The 17308-nt window shown below is 36.1% G+C and overlaps 1 protein-coding gene across 1 annotated transcript in view; it reads left to right on the top strand.

Annotated features, from left to right (window-relative positions):
• Nucleotides 1-12989, top strand: part of LOC123512408 (COP1-interactive protein 1-like) — a 58217-nt gene extending 45228 nt beyond the window's left edge. Inside the window, 8 exon segments of the mRNA XM_045268801.1 lie at nucleotides 633-788; nucleotides 1419-1664; nucleotides 2099-2251; nucleotides 2850-3020; nucleotides 5328-5453; nucleotides 5959-6228; nucleotides 8816-8925; nucleotides 12830-12989. Coding sequence (XP_045124736.1) covers nucleotides 633-788; nucleotides 1419-1664; nucleotides 2099-2251; nucleotides 2850-3020; nucleotides 5328-5453; nucleotides 5959-6228; nucleotides 8816-8925; nucleotides 12830-12926 — 1329 coding nt within the window. The 3' untranslated portion in view covers nucleotides 12927-12989.
• Nucleotides 12990-17308: the final 4319 nt, after the last annotated feature.

The raw sequence follows: 17308 nt of genomic DNA, 5'->3' as shown, positions 1-17308 counted from the left end.
AGTTAGTGTATGCTTTGCAAGTTGATGAAAGAAGAAGTATTACTAACTTTTTCATTTTCAGTTTGCACAGTATGCAATAGCAAGCTTATCCTCATCATCTGAGCTGATAGACTAACTTTCATACACCCATAGATAAAACTGTTCTTAATTCTGCATTATATTTTTGAGGGAATTTTGAGAGTTAACCAGTATTCTCACTCATTCATACCTTTCACTGGTAAACTCTGGAACTCCCTTCCTGCTTCTGTATTTTCATCCACCTTTGACTTGACTTCTTTTAAGAGTGAGGTGTCGAGACATTTGTCCCTGAATTTTGGTTAACTCCCATGTCTTTGAGGAACTGGCAACATAGTGGGCCTCTCTCTCTCTCTCTCTCTCTCTCTCTCTCTCTCTCTCTCTCTCTCTCTCTCTCTCTCTCTCTCTCTCTCTCTCTCTCTCTCTCCATATTTTGTTGCCCTTGGCTAGCTGTCCCTCCTATATATATAAAAAATGAATAGATAAATAAATAAAATAAAAAAGCATGTTAGTCATAATGTTTTGGCAGTTTATCATTATGTTCATGACAGTCACACTAGAATTTTTTTCATTAGTAACAGCTTCAGCAATTTGTGAATTGTCTTAACTATTTTCAGGAGCAAGAATCCCAGTTGCCATTACAAAGAGTTGAGGCACACCGACCAACATTCTCCTCCTCCTCCTCCAGTGAGGAATATTGGGGTATCAATGACTCCACTGAGAAATTGATTTCCAAGAAGTCAGGAAATCAAGGACACAACACTAAGGACATTGTCAGTAGCTCCAGTATTTCAGTACACCTTTGTTTTTATTTTGCTGTAAATCTATCTTCATTAGGGAAAATTTTAATCATCCATCTGCTCTCAACCTTTATGATTATTAGTTTCAATCCTGAAATGGACACTAGACCTGTTGCTTTGAAGATATTAAAGTTCATATAGGTTTTATCCTTTGTGGCCTTTTTGTTCGTGTAGTTCTCTTTGTCTTATCACTCTTCACTCTTATATCTTGTACTCGTACTCTCTTAAGCTGATGTTTCTTTCCTTTACTTATTGTCATCATTCAACCAACATCTAACTTTGCAGGAATTAAGTTATTCTTGAATATAAACTACAAAATGCTTTACTTCTGACCAGAATGGTGTAAGGCAAATCTGATATTCATTGCCTTAAAAAACAGTTGTTTCATTTTGACACAACATTATCAACAGCTGTATCTTCTTTAGTGATGCTCTTCAGCAATCAGCATACTTGGGATGTTTTTTATATTAGAAATTTCATTCTCTCTCTCTCTCTCTCTCTCTCTCTCTCTCTCTCTCTCTCTCTCTCTCTCTCTCTCTCTCTCTCTCTCTCTCTCTCTCTCTCTCTCTCTTTTCTAATGAAAGCGTCTCACAAATATGACAGGTCTTCCGCAAACCAAACATTCGAGCCAAGAGCAGTGCCAGTGTCAGGGAGGGAGGGCATCAACAGGAGTCTGCTCCAACTATACACACTAAGGTTGAAGAGCCTCCTCCTCCTCCTCCTCCTCTTCCTATGCCAGAAATAATCCTTGACAAATCACTTGGAAAGTCTATTCCTAAGAGCATGCATTTTCGCTGTGATGAAGAAGAAGAGGAGCTGTTCAATAACAAATATCTCCATGACATGAAGGTAATGCAAGTTTTTTCTGTGTTTTTGTGACTGCCATAAGTTTAAGTGCTCTGGTTTGTGGTCTCAGTTTTAGTATATCAGATTTTATGCATGGATAAATGGAATAAGATGGAAAATAGGAAAATGCTAATTGCATTTTATATCTCTCATTACACAAATAATCAGATGTATCAGACAAAACAATATTAGACTGGGAAAGTTGGGTGAACTAACCAGAGTTTATAATTATAATGGTAGTGTTCATAGTGTTGGGAATGTATTTTTGTATAAATATATCTCCTTTCTTGTGTATAACAATGAGTTGGTAAATACACATTTACACACACAAAAGAAGACCGGAGTGGCAGAAGATACACAGTCACCGTTTTGTTGTTGAGCAGAAAAATAAAAGATCATTGTCAATCTTCTTCAGAATGATTTGAATCTTTTCACAGGTTGGAAAGTGGCATGCTGATGGAGACGAACCTTGGCGGCGCTTGTCTGAGCTTCAGCGGCGAAATTCCCTCTACCCACCCCACTTGCGGTCCACGTATCCAGCCGAGATGCAGTTCAGGCCGCTTGATGACTTTGAGGATGATAAGCTGAGAGTTAGTTGCCTTTTGGAAACATTCAATCTAAAAGAAATCATTGTGTTCATCTAAAGTGAAGTTCCTCAAGTAATATACAATTTTGTAAAACATCCACAGTGAGTTTGATCATATTCTTATCTTTAACACTGTATTTTTTTTCTAAATTATGACTTTCCTTCATCACTGTTATCCTTATTTGAGGTTCTGGGTGTTTAAGCAGGATACCATTTCTTCCACCTACCAGAGAAGCCAAGGGATAAACAAAATAGGTGTAGGAATAAACATTGAAAGATTAAAGTCACTCTGTGGTTGCATGAGTGTGGCAGTACACAGAACAATAATAATGAAGACGTCCACCATAACTTTTCTTTTGTTTCCTCTCCCAGACCTGCACAGTCATGTCAAATTATCTCCCTATCTATTTATCTATATACCAAATCAGTAATTCCAGACATGGCACAACACACTCACACACTTACACTTATTAACCTTATGGCTTTATCTATATTATATGAATATTTACTTACTTGTTTTATTTTCTTAATTATTTTATTGATTTATTAATTATATCCATTTATTTAGTTTGTTAATTTTTTTTATTTTACCTATTTTTTAGGAAGGGTGTGCTGTTGAGGATAGACAGCTGATGAATATAACACAAGCCACTGAGAACCTGGAGTTGGACTCTCCTGCCTTCAACCTTCGGAAAAGAAAATCTCCATCTGGTTCAAGTTACTCCGAAACTTCATTTGATTCATCAGATGGAAAAAGAACCCGAAGACTTTCTGTAAGATTGGAGCTTCTTGTTATTTGATTTTCTGAGACTTTTGATCATTGTGTGAGACATTTAGGTTTTGATAATTTAACTTCCTAAAACCTTTGATAATTTAGATAAAGCAAATTTTTTTAAGATCCCACTAGTAGTTAATGTGTAGGTCATTAATATTGCAAATATGTTCATGTAGGTGTCTCGATTCAGGTCTGGATGAACTATTATAATGAACTTAACAAGCTACTTTGGTCATGCAGGATCAACCCTTTTTTTATTTTTTATTTTTATTTATTTATTTATTTTTTTTTTTTTTTTTTTTTTATGGGGAGAGCCAAGGGAAGGGAAAAAAAAAAAATATATATATATATATATATATATATATATATATATATATATATATATATATATATATATATATACACACAGTGGAGACTCAATACTTGAACGTCTAAATAGTCAAACTTTTCAATAGTCGAGTCCAAAAGTTCGACTTGATACTAGAAAAAATACCTATTAGTCGAACGTACATCCATGTAAACAGGGTCTCTCCCTTTCCGCCGACCCACACGCCCCACCGGTCCACCACAGCCAGTTTATCCTTCGCTGTCGTAAGAATAACATTGTCCTGTGCTTTCTCTCTTTTTTTTTTTTTTTTTTTTTTTTTTTTTTTATCTAGAAGCTTACAATGGCACCGAAGAGGCTTGTTAGTGGTGAGAATAAGCCTACAGGAAAGAATGTAGTGACAACCATCAAAAGGAAAAAGGAGATTATTGATAAATACAAGAGAGGAGGAAAAATAACCAGTCTTGCAGCTGAGTACTTTATGGCTAAATCTACAGTAGCTACAATACTGAAGAAGACAGCTCATTAAAAGAGCTGATGTGGTGATAGGTGTGAAAAGGCAATTTAAGCAACTTGCTGCTGTGGAAGAAATGGAAAAATTGTTGATTGGATAAACCAAAGGCAGATGGCTGGTGATTCTTTGTCAGAGGTCATAATTTGTGGGAAGGCTAGGCTACTGGATCATTATCTTATTTCTGATACTACATCTGACTCCAATGATTATTTTAAAGCAAGTAAAGAGTGGTTTGTGAATTTCAAGAAAAGAACAGGAATTCATTCTGTTGTGAGGCACAGTGAGCCCCCAAGTCAGGAGTAAACATATGCTATACGTTACTGTGTCACCAACTCCCACAATGGATGGTGGGAGTGACAATGATTATACGGTGTCTGATTCCGCCACCTCTCCCACGCACCTTCTACACCTCGTATCTCTCGCCACGACCATTTTGCGGGGAGACAACTTTTGAATGAGAGTGGTATCAGAATGGCTTTGTAATTGAGTTTCTACAATAATAGAGAGCGAAGATAGTGATGTTCTGGGCTCCGATACAGATATAGAAGGTTCAACCACCTAGGGGGAGGACATTCTACCACCACCACCAGCAACTCCTATTGTATGTATTTTATATGTTTTGCAAAAAAATATATACAAATTAGATCAATTTGCAAACATTTTGATTGAGAGAGAGAGAGAGAGAGAGAGAGAGATACAAGGGGCCCGTTTTCTGCTGCTCTTGCTAAGGCCGCTGGACTTAATCGGACGCAATGCCACGTACACTGATGATACCACCTCATTCAACCTGTGATATTTTAGTAACCATAGCATCTAGAGACTTCTGGTTTTTTTACATTGCAAAGAGGAAGAGTTGCTTGTGGGCAGACCACCCTTTGTTCTCACTCGTTTATTGAATTTCCAAGTATAATCTGTATGTGAATACAGGCTATTTTGTGTTTCTCGCCAAACCTCCCGAGTTAGCGTGAACTAAAAATCCCAACTTCCCTGAGTTTTAGGTGTTAATTGTGATGAAACTGGCCTGTTTTGGAAGAAAAAAAAAACTACCAGGCATGATCTATAGTTATAACAAAGGAAGAGAAGTGTTTGCCAGGACACAAGCCCATGAAAAACAGGCTAACCCTTCTTCTTGGGGGTTTGTTGGGGCCGTGCAGGCTATTTGTCAGAGCCTCTGTGCGCCAATGCTACCAGCGACTGCAAAATTAAACTGCTGCTTTTTTCTAAACTTGGGTTTGGTGATGGCTGGAACGAATTACATGATTTATAGGTATCAATAGACAAACTTTTTAGTACTTGAACGACCATTTGGAATGAATTAAGTTCAAGTATGGAATCTTCACTGTATATATATAAAAGGCCCACTTGGGACATTGCTGTCTTATGCTTCCATTTTGCTGTTTGTTAATGCATACACTTTAAAGTGATCCAATGAATCATCATGACATCTCTTTTCTGGCATTGCATAGACATCCTACTCGCGTCCTGGTCCTCCCACACCTGGACGTCGCTTCAGCCGTGGAGACAAAGAGAACAGGAGGGAGTCCAGCACCTCAGAACTTTCTCTATCTCTCTGGCAGCATCAGAAAAAGGAGGTAACTATAGCTGCTTCAGCCACTGATACAGTTCAATTGCTGATGAAATAATAAAATCTTTATGATATTAAAGATACCTGAGTAGTTTAGAAACCAGCCTTATAATATTTAGCTTTTTCATTATACCTGATATGAGAAAAAACAATGTATATCAATAGTAGACTTGTTTTAATGTAAATAATCCATTCCCATGTATTGAGAGACTTAAAAATGAATGTTACCTACTGTTCACTGATCAAAGGCATATGAAGGTGTAATGGGAGAACTTACTGTGCTTCTCTCTGCTTCATAAAATCTGGAAGATCCTCCTTGTTTAGTGTGGTAAAAGTGTTCATGTGATGATGTTTTTACTTATTAAAGGAAAATCACTGCCAGTTTGTGTTGTAAGATATGGTAGGTGGTGATCTTTGTGCCTTTCTCAAACATAGAAATTATTACTGTCCTCACTGGATTTACTAGCATGCTTCTTCAGTGTACATTGATTTGTCCTTTGTTCTATTTGCAGGGTTTACATATGGCGGAGAACAGTATCAACTCTGCAGGATCCAACCAATCCCAACTGGAGTCTGGTCGTGTGACACGCCGCAGGCAGGTGCAGCACTCCAAGTCTGGCTCTGCACAATCTCACTCGTCATCCCCAGGGCGCTCCCCAAGTGTCATAAGCAAGAAGGGTATGACAACACCTCGAGGCAGGAAAGGTATGACTCCATCATCACTCAGGAAAATTCTGGCCAAGGGCAAATCACCTTGGAGAAAATTGGAGCATAATGAAGAGGTGAGTAGCTTTCATACTGATGCCTTGCTTCCTTACAGAATGCTTTGAAAGGGAAGATGACTACTGCAGTAAAATATTCATCCTTCCCATCCTTCATTTAAGTTGTTTTCATACTTTCATTTTGAATGAAAGAGATGCTTTTTTGCATCTCAGGTGAAGTAAACATGTAATCATCATTGTTATAATGAAAGTGTCCATCTGACAGCAAGGCAGCATACACTGATCTTCCTGACGATGCTTATCATGCATCACTGCATCACTAGCAGTCATGGAATAGGTGAGGTATCTCTGTGTTGCAGTCATCTGTGATGACTTCATTAGTCAATATGGCTGTCCAAACAAGCATCATGTGGAATCTCGTGATTCTTGAGACCTGCTATACCATCTTGAAAATAATTTTCTAGTGTTCCATATATGTAATAAAGTTCTTATTTTCTGATTTTCTTTATGTGTGTTAAACAGTAGTATTTTAAGATGCATTGCTTGTATAGCAAGTTACAAGATTCCATGAAATGTTTGTTTGGTCCTCCTTATTGGCTAATGAAGTCATCACAGCTGATCACAACAGAGACACCTCACCTACTCCAGGACAGCTAGTGATGCATGATAGATATCGTCAGGAGGATCAGTCTATGCTGTTAGACACCGTTACTACAGCAAAGACGATTATATGTTCCAGCTGAAGGGCGCACAAAAGCGTCTGATAGAGAATATGTGCTGCAGGAAACATGGGATGCATGCTGAGTCGGTTTCCAAAACTTAGCCCTGTGCCCTGTGGTCCAGGAATGGATCAATCTATTTTACATTGATTTCTTATGAGGAAAATTATTTAAGTTCTTAAGCATTTCAATTCATGGAAGGCCTTCACACTCTCTCTCTCTCTCTCTCTCTCTCTCTCTCTCTCTCTCTCTCTCTCTCTCTCTCTCTCTCTCTCTCTCTCTCTCTCTCTCTCTCTCTTATTTTTCTCATAAGAAATAATATAAATTGGATTAATCAGTCCTAGACCTCAAACCTCACAGATAATTACTTATTTAACTCTTAACTGATGGTGATCAATTGTTCATGTAGGCCTGCACCATCCCCGTTTTGAAGTGGCTGTTGGCAATGGGTGGCTAACTTGTTCTATTTGTTTCCCCTGCTCTCATCTTATCAAGCAACAATGAAGGGAGTTTCTTTTTTCTTTGTTGTCTCCTAGAATTCATCATATATCATTTCATTATGATAAGTGAATGTACTTAGATTGTGCTTCAGGATTAATATAATGTATGACTATTTCTATGTATGTAGTCATGTTCATCTGTATATATATATATATATATATATATATATATATATATATATATATATATATATATATATATATATATATATATACACACAAAGGAACATGACTACATATATATATATATATATATATATATATATATATATATATATATATATATATATATATATATATATATATATATATATATATATATATATATACACATATACAGAGGAACATGACTACATACATAGAAATAGCCATACATTATATTATTCCTGAAGCACAATCTAATTACATTCATTTATCATAATGAAATGGTATATGATAAATTGTAGGAGACAGCAAAGAAAAAAGAAACTCCCTCCATTTTTGCTTGAAAAGATGAGAGCAGGGGAAACAAGTAGAACAAGTTAGCCACCCATTGCCAACAGCCACTTCAAAATAGGGATGGTGCAGGCCTACATAACATTAACAATTGATCACCGTCAGTTAAGAGTTAAATAAATAGTTATCTGTGAGGTCTGGGACTGATTAATCCAACTTATATTATTTCTTATGAGAAAAATTATTTTGCCATTGATGCAAATTATGGTTCATAAAACCACCTAGAATAGACTATGCATAAATTGTGGGGTTCTACTGTATATATCTATGTGTGTATGTATGTTTATTTGTTTGTTTGTTTATTCACAAACTCTTTCCACACTTTACTACTTACCAGTCCTAAACTTGGTCCATCTTGGTGATTTGACCCGAGCAGTGCCATGTTATAATTGACTTACGAGGTTTTCCAGATTGCTGGAGGTTGTTTTTATGTGTGGTTTGGCAATGTGCAAAATGCAGCTTTCCAAAAGTGGCCTGCTAGTTCACTATAGAATCATTTGCTGATGAATGACATTAATTTATCTATAGGTATGTTTTGTACTCTTTTATCATCACATCACCAGTTGATAAAATATTAGGCTGGTTAATAAAAGAGCATGAGGAAATTTTCACATGTAGCCTGCTATATGTGATTGTCCCTGTATAAAGCTTGCCTACCTAAAATTCCCAACTGACTGATTAATTCATTTTAACTGTTTCACTGCCAAACACTCTTATTCAATAATTCTTTACAACTTTAAAGACAGGTTTTGAAATTAATGCATGTTTGAAAAATGCAAAATTAATTATTTCTTCTTTTGTGACTCTATCTGTCCCTCCAAACTACTGTACTTTTATAGTGGAAATGTTATCAAGATATAACCTTTGCAATAAAAGGGTTAAGTTGACATACTAAATTCACTAACCAGTGTTCCTTCACTAACCTCCTAACAGACCCCAAAGGGCTTGAGGGACAGTACAAACTCCAATGCCAGCTCAAAACTAAGGATGTTTCGTAAGCCCTTTAGTTCAAGAAATTACAATGTCCAGACAGCATCCTTGAGGTATGTGTGAGATTATGTGGACTTAAGATTTAACTTTTTGGGATGGATTCTTGACCAGGGAAGTTCTTCTGACTCACTGCATTGGCTGATTTAGGCTTGCTTCACATAAGTGGTTTTCCCACATAGTTTGTCGGCAACAGTGCACATAATCCTTGTCACTTAGTCCTTGTTTGTTTGAAATGGAGGATGTACAGAGGAGTATATAATGGTAATGACAATACAGTACTGATGTTAGTAATGTTAATAATAATGGTGATAATAGCAACAATGATAATAACTAATGTTAATAATAATGATAATAATAATAATAAAGATGTTGATAATAATAAAAAAAAAAATAATAATAATAATAATGCTCAGACATTTGGACAAGTTGGAGGGAAAGGTGAGAGGAAATAGGTGAAGAGGTCTAGTGAATGAAGCATTCATTGTCAGTTTGGAGTTGAATCCCAAATACAGTCTGTCAGTCTATATTCATGGTCATCTGCTGGTCACCCAGCCAGCCTTCCCCATTACAAAGATAGCTCAGAGCTCATAGACCGATCTTCAGGTAGGACTGAGACCATACCACACTCCACACACCGAGAAAGCGAGGCCACAACCCCTCGAATTACATCCTGTACCTATTTGCTACTAGGTAAACAGAGGCTCACCATTTGCCTCGCCACATCCGGGACTTGAACCCGGTGTCATAGCCCAGAGTTCCCCCCGAGGAAAAGTAGACTAGTATATATTTCCCCCGGGGGAATTCCGGGACTGGTCTATAATTCCTCCCTTCAGCCTAGAATTCCTCCCCCCTATGATTATCACAGTGAGAAAGAGACTTAATACTTTATTGAATTAAAATCATACTTTACTGAATTAAAAGTTATTAAAACAATAAGATTGTTAAGACTTGGTAAAAGAATAAGAACAGGCGTTAGAATATAAATGATTAAGACCCAGTAACATTAACCTCTTTCATTTGTAGTACATTTTGTACAAGAACCCATGCATCTGCATCAAAGTAATGTTTTAAACCTTGTAAGATACTTGTCATTGATAAAAGAAAATTTCCTGGCACCTTTTCTGGTCTGCATTCAATCACATCTGATAATTTCTGGGAACTACACAGCAGTGTTGACTCTATTACATCTTGGTCTACAAAACACCTTAAACATTGTTTTCCTTCTCAGACAAGGTTACAGTTGCCTCTGACCACTTCACAGGCATTATTTTCCTCAGAATGATATACCTTTAAGTTAACAGCATGATAAGTGTTTTTAAGTATCTTTCCTGACTGCAAGTTTTTCAACTTTACTATACCTTTATCCAAACACTTGACAATCTCATATGGTCCCATCCACCTATCCTCAAGTTTTCCTCCCATTCTGTGGACATTTTTATTGTTTTTCATTAATACAAGCTGTCCTATTCTCATTTCATTAGTGTGATATGTATGTTTTGCATCATAATATTCCTTTTGTCTTTTCTGGGCCTTTTCTATGTTAGTCTGTACAGCAGGCTAAACGTTGTCTAGCAACTATTTCTTGTGAAAGCTCATTTATTGTGTCTGCAGTTGCAGTGTTGTCAATGGCACTTGCATTAGCTGCAGCATTGAGGTCCATATCAATGGGTAGTATCGGCTGTCGTCCAAACATTACATAAAATGGGGTGTGTTTCGTGCTGTCATGTTGGGCAGTTCGGTAGGAAAACAGGATTCCATCCAAGTGCTGGTCCCAATCATCATGGTCTTCATTTACGATTTTTGTAATAGCACGTTCCAGTGTCTGATTGAAACGTTCCTGTAAAATAAAAATCTGTTAAAGCAATATATTTCTGCAATGTTTCATGAGAGAGATAGAGAGACTGTGTGTGCTACATTTCACAACCCTTACTTAATCAAATTAGTAGTAAGTGGTAATGGCATGATGGTGGTGATGGTGTGTGTGGTGGTATATACTGTACCTGTAATCCATTTGTCTGTGGATGGTACGCATATGCAATTCTGTTATCTATGTTAAGTCTCTCACAAATTATATCATTCAGATTATTGACAAATTCACGGCCTTGATCAGTTATTAGTGTTTCAAAGCATCCGTATGTACAGATAACCTGAATCAGAACACTGGCTACTTCAGTAGCGGATTTATATGGTATTGCTTCAGCAACTGGCCATTTACTAAAATAATCAGTCAAACCACAAATGTACATATTTCCATTTCTAGATTTTGGGAGTGGCCCAATAAGGTCCATCCCCACCTGTTTCCAAACACCACTCGGCACTGGAAATGGATGTAGTTCAGGGGCTTGCATTGGTGGTTTATAAGAATTCCTCTGACATTTGTCACACTTGCTAATATACTTGGCTACATCATCTTTCATTCCTTTCCAATAATATTTTTGTGATATTTTACTAAATGTTTTGTCCCTTCCAAAGTGTCCTCCTGATACTGCATTATCATGACAAGCTTGAATTATTCTTTCCTTTTCTGTACTCAGCACAACTTTTTTCGCCATGTTTTCAGTTCCACTCTTTGGTTTATGATATAGTTCGTCATTTTCCAAGAGAAATGGCTCACATTTTTTCCTAATGTCACGTTTTTTTCCTTATTTGCACTGTCAGGATATTTTCCATATTTCAGATAGTTCCACATCTCATTATACTTGGTATCCTCCATAATTCTCGTTGACTAGTCTTCTAGTCCTCCCTTAACTGATCAACGGTTCTCACACTACCGCCACTGACTGGCAACTGTCTGCTCTATCAAACTGGCAGTGTCGTCCACAGTGCTGCCACTGATAAAACAGTGAAACAGTAAAACAATGACACAGTGAACAGGGAATGAGGCAGCACAAATTTAACAGCAGTAGCTTTCTCACCTCCCCTGCTTTATCTAACTGGCAGTGTAGCCCACAGTGCTGCCACTGATAAAGCAGTGAAACATTAAAACAATGACACAGTGAACAGGGAATGAGGCAGCACAAATATAATAGTGGCTCAGGCCATCTTTCCCCGGGGAGAGAGAAACAATTAGGTGGAAAATAAGACTGGGACACCGGCCCTCCTCAGTTGTGAGCCGAGTGTGCTATCACTATACTATGGAGTGTGTAGTCATGTGGGTGTGTGAGCTTTTCACAAAAACACCAATTAACTGATATGAAGTTTGCTAAGAGCCAAGAGGCTCCCATTGATTCTGTCTCTCATGTGTTACACTGAGCTCGCTGCCACTTGTTTTTCCCTCAACAAACAGAACCCTCCTCCACCCGTACTTCACTGTAGTATTATTGACAACGTGCCAATATTTAACCAGTAATCTATAGCTTTCTTGATATTAGAAATTATAAAAAAAAAACTGTGCCTTCATAATTTACTTGGATCTTGCTGGTGCTGGTAATGCTGCTTGGAATGTTACCTCATCTATCTGATGCACTGCTTGTGTGATGCAGGGCTCCAACCTCTGGTGCAGTGTTCACCAATATTCTTAGCTGAAGTATATAGGAAATGACCAATAACAAATAAATCTAATCATGAAAGAAAACAACAGTGTCAATTGTTCAAAAAGCATTGTGTAAAGTGGCATTGGTGGGTAAGGAACAAGAGATAAGACATCAATAGAATTGTCAGACATTGATTATCATTGGTACACATGTACATAATGTACTAAAGTTTTGTAGATATTGACTATATATATATATATATATATATATATATATATATATATATATATATATATATATATATATATATATATATATATATATATATATATATATATATATATATATATGCTTCCTGTCCTTTGATGGTTAATCTTCTGTCATCCAGACCCAATCACTTTCCTGTTCATATCTCTGTTTTCTTAACTGGTGTTCCTCCCTTTCCCTTTGTTCATCATTATCACACCTTGACTATAATTCACAGGTCCCAAGAAAACTCTGTCAGCCTCGATAATTCCTTGGCCTCTTCAAGTGGAGCAGCAAATAGCTCAACTGAAACAAGAGCGAGAAGAAGGAGGTGATGAAGTTACTGAAAGATATATATTACATATGCGGAAAATATATGTGTATATATATATATATATATATATATATATATATATATATATATATATATATATATATATATATATATATATATATATATATATATATATATATATATATATATATATATATATATATATATATATATATATATATATATATATACACACACACACACACTATATTCTAGATTTCGTATATTTTTATTTATTTGTTATATCTTAACAACGTTATTATTTTAACCAGATACAAGCTGCATTAGATTATACCAAACATTATATTAGATATATCAGTCTGCTTATTTTTGCTTTGTAACATTACATTCATAAGTTAGGAGGACTGGGCTTTATTAAATAGAAGGCTATCCACTAAATCTGACACTTTATGGGAGATGATCTCAAGTATTATACATTGCCCTCAACACACACACACACAGTTGTACTTTTAATTTTTTTTATTTCATTTATTATTATTATTATTTTAGCTGATATGAGCTAAGATATGAATAATGTGTGTATCAGTATGTCATTCTTTGCCAATGTCTCTGTTGTGTGGGATTGCCATCCTGGTAAATAAATAGTAACTTGAAAGTCAGATTCTATATAACCTTTTATTATTTTGACCCATAATTTCTCTAATCTTTTAATTTGTTTATTACTTTATATATATATATATATATATATATATATATATATATATATATATATATATATATATATATATATATATATATTGACCTTATGTTAGCTTGTCTTGGCCAAAAAACTACCACTTTCTCAGTTTATTCTGATAATTTCAATTCTTGGCTTATTTCTACTATATAAAATTGTAATTGTTAGTACTAATATTACACACACATACTATGACACAGTGTAGTGGTAGCATACTTTGTCTGAGCTCCTTCTATAGGGGACCATCAACTGGCTGGGAAACCAGCAGACAATTGTAAGTGAATAACATGTAGGTGATTCACAAGGTGGCACATGATTTGTTCTGATGGCAGTGCAAAATTCAAGATACTGTATCTGTAGGAATGAGTATTTGCTAATTTGTTTTGTTTTTTATAGTGATTTGATCTTTTCTATTTATCTTCCTTGCCATATGAGGATGTACTGGTGTTTAGATGTGTGATAAGAATGAGGAGATTGTTTATTCAAGGGAGATCAGGCACAGTAGCTAGCTAGCTACATAAGAATGCATCTACAGTAGGCACAGATTGTTTGACTTCATGCATACATTCATTTCCTGGGGCAGCATCCTCTAGAGCAAATAATACATGCATATCTTGTCAAGAGCATGAAAAAGACACGAAATCAAAGCTATGAGTGGTTAGCTTGAATTAAGTACTATTGCAAGTCCACCACTAAACACTAAACAAGACTGCCACATGTAGACCTGTCAATTTCTTTTATTTTCCTAGGTTTTTATTTTCTTATAAAATTTATTATTTCCATCAAGAAAGAAAATGGATATTAATAGACAAGCACAAGCATTAAAGCACAACTGAGTGGAGCATTGGGAGACTCCAGCCACAGGCCTTCCCAAGGTCAAGACTACAGGGATCATCGAAAACGGTATTATAAAGAATTCTTAAACAATAGGGCAATATAATTCCTCACTTGGGTGCATTCTGTTTCAGTCTTCACTGTTCCAATGTCATAATTAACCCTATCTAGCCCACATTATCATAAGCATAGAAGAAAAAATATTTTAAGGTAGATAAATTAAATAAAGACCAAAGAAACCATTTATTGCAAAAAAAAAATTAAATGCCCTATGGCATTTAAACCAAAAAGTGACCAGTTGGGTCCATTGGGCATGTGACCATTTTGAGAGCAAAAATAAATTAATCAATTTGACTAAATTACATTCAAATTTCACATTGATGTACAATCTTCCTAACAACTAAATGCATTGTTTTTTTTTTTTTACTAAAACTTATAATTGATTGTTAATTTCACAAATTTCTATTTTTATTGGTGAAATTCTAGAAAACAATTTTTCTTTTGGTCACAGCACAAGTGCGCACCACATTTCAGGCAGTACATACGCACTTTACTTTTACAACCTGGGAGTTTGCATGTCTCACGGTTTGCGGAGACAGCAGGAAAGTGCCTGATTCCATCCTTACGGACATCATCATCTGGGATGGGTCTTGTTGCTCTCCCATATTTCTTTTTTTTTTCTCAAAATTCACCTTTACATCAGTTGATGGTCTTCCTCTTTTCTTTTCCAAATCTTTTCCACTATTTGTGAGTGAGTAAGCCAATTTCAACGAAATCACAAAGTGAATATTGTTTTTTGTCAGGAATTCCTAGTGAGGTAGCGGAATGCCTGTACACCAGCCAACTATTGACTACTGTCATATCAAATAGATGAAAAATGAGCCTCAGATAGTATTTCCTAGATCGAAAAGACATTCTGTAGTATGCAAGTAGTTGGTCTTGGAGATCCACACCTCCCATATGCTCATAATACATTTTGGCAATACTAGGTACAGGAACTTCAACTTGTTCTTTTCTTTTCTTATCATATCTAAGACAGGTCTGTAGTGGCTGAGAAGTAGCAAATGTTGAAGTTAGGCACACTGCTTTACTATCGTACCATTTGATTGCATTTATGGTAACTCCCTCCTCATTTGTTGTCTCCCATTCATTGTAACTTCCTCTACCTTTGGAGGCTAGCTGTTTATCAGACTGGAATGATAAACCTGTAAATCTTCTACCCTGAACTGTGCCACAACACCAAATTCCTTTAGTTGCCAAGTATTCTACTGATGGGAGAGAATTGAACCAATTATCAAAGTACAATTTATGGTTCTTGTGATGAGGTATTACTTCTACTAAATGTAAAACTGCATTAGCACTTGAACCCAGGTCAGGCACATCACTATTATCTACAGGGTGGATTTTTCCTGTGTATGGTCTGAAATCATACACATAATCCTTATCATCTGCTAGTACAAATATCTTATATCCCCATTTTGAGGGTTTCTTGGGATTGTACTGCTTCATGCTTGAAACCCCCTTGAAAGGAACAATTTGTTCGTCTGTGCTCGAGTTTTCTATCATGGGAACTTTTCTAAACTCGTCTCAAATGGTCAACCAACATTCTTACTTTGCATAATTTGTCAGTCATGTCAATGTCATCATTATTCACTAGATGGAAATTGGACTTGATATCTTCCCACCTATTTTTGCTCATAACTGATGATACAGCGTCATTCATTGTGTAAGAAGACCTATGACCTATGAAGACGTGTATTGGGGACCTTACTGACATGAAGAAGGAACATCCTAGCCATTGCTTGAGTTCACTACAATTATTAGAGTACAGTACTTCTATCAATGAAACACTTCATATATGATACATGTTATGATAGCATTGAACTGTTAGGGGTATGCTAGTCAAATTCATGGAAAAACGCCAAGGTAAATGATTTGCTATTGTTGACAGTATACCTGAGCAAAACATAACGTGCCCAATGGGACCATTCGGTCACTTTTACTGGATAGCTAATTATTATTCTATCTATACTTATAAGTTAATGATACTATTTTATTTTATTGTCTATACACATTCAGATACATACTATATATTATTTGTATAAAAGGAATTGCCTGGGACAGTATCCATTGTGGATAAAGTGACTATAGAGGGGCTCCGTCAGAGCCACGTCCTTCCCTCACATCTTTCTGGCTGATACTGGCAGCCCTGGCGGGACATCGTGACTCGTTTATAGTGTACTGTGTTACTGTAAACAAAAGGTACCACGTGGCACTCAAAAGATGACCAAACGGTCCTGATGAGCGTATGGCATGAAAAGAAGTGCACACTTTTCAGAGTTAAGTTAAACAAAAGAGGACAGAAAAGTCCTCTTGGGCAAGAAAGGGTTAAGAGAAATGTAAAAAAAAAAAACATGCATGGCCTTCATCTTTATATTTTTATGATTAATTTTACTGAATAAATTTTTTACTTAAGTTTGTTGAGAGAGAGAGAGAGAGAGAATCTTCAGTCCAGTGCCAGACTGGAATGAGTTCACTACAGTGCAGCAGTAACCTCAGTGAGAAAGATATCCACCCAATAAGTGAAGGGGACAATGATGGCACTGCAAGCAGATGACGAGGAACACTCTCCACTTAAATGGTGTAATGAGTAAAATTCAGTTCTCGAAATAATATGAGATGTCAATTTGATTAAGCTGATATAAGTGCACAATAATAAATGAATAGACTTGATTCACTATTTACGCAAGGATATATAACAATGCAAAATGTAACACATGTAGTACTAGATACATACCACACTTTTGTATACATTTATTTGAGAACAAAGTTTAAATATGAGAGATAGAGGA

The sequence above is a fragment of the Portunus trituberculatus genome, chromosome 33, assembly GCF_017591435.1.
Source record: "Portunus trituberculatus isolate SZX2019 chromosome 33, ASM1759143v1, whole genome shotgun sequence".
Lineage (NCBI taxonomy): Eukaryota > Metazoa > Arthropoda > Malacostraca > Decapoda > Portunidae > Portunus > Portunus trituberculatus.
Note: the sequence above shows the minus strand (reverse complement) of the source record. Positions and strands in the feature narration are given on the sequence as shown.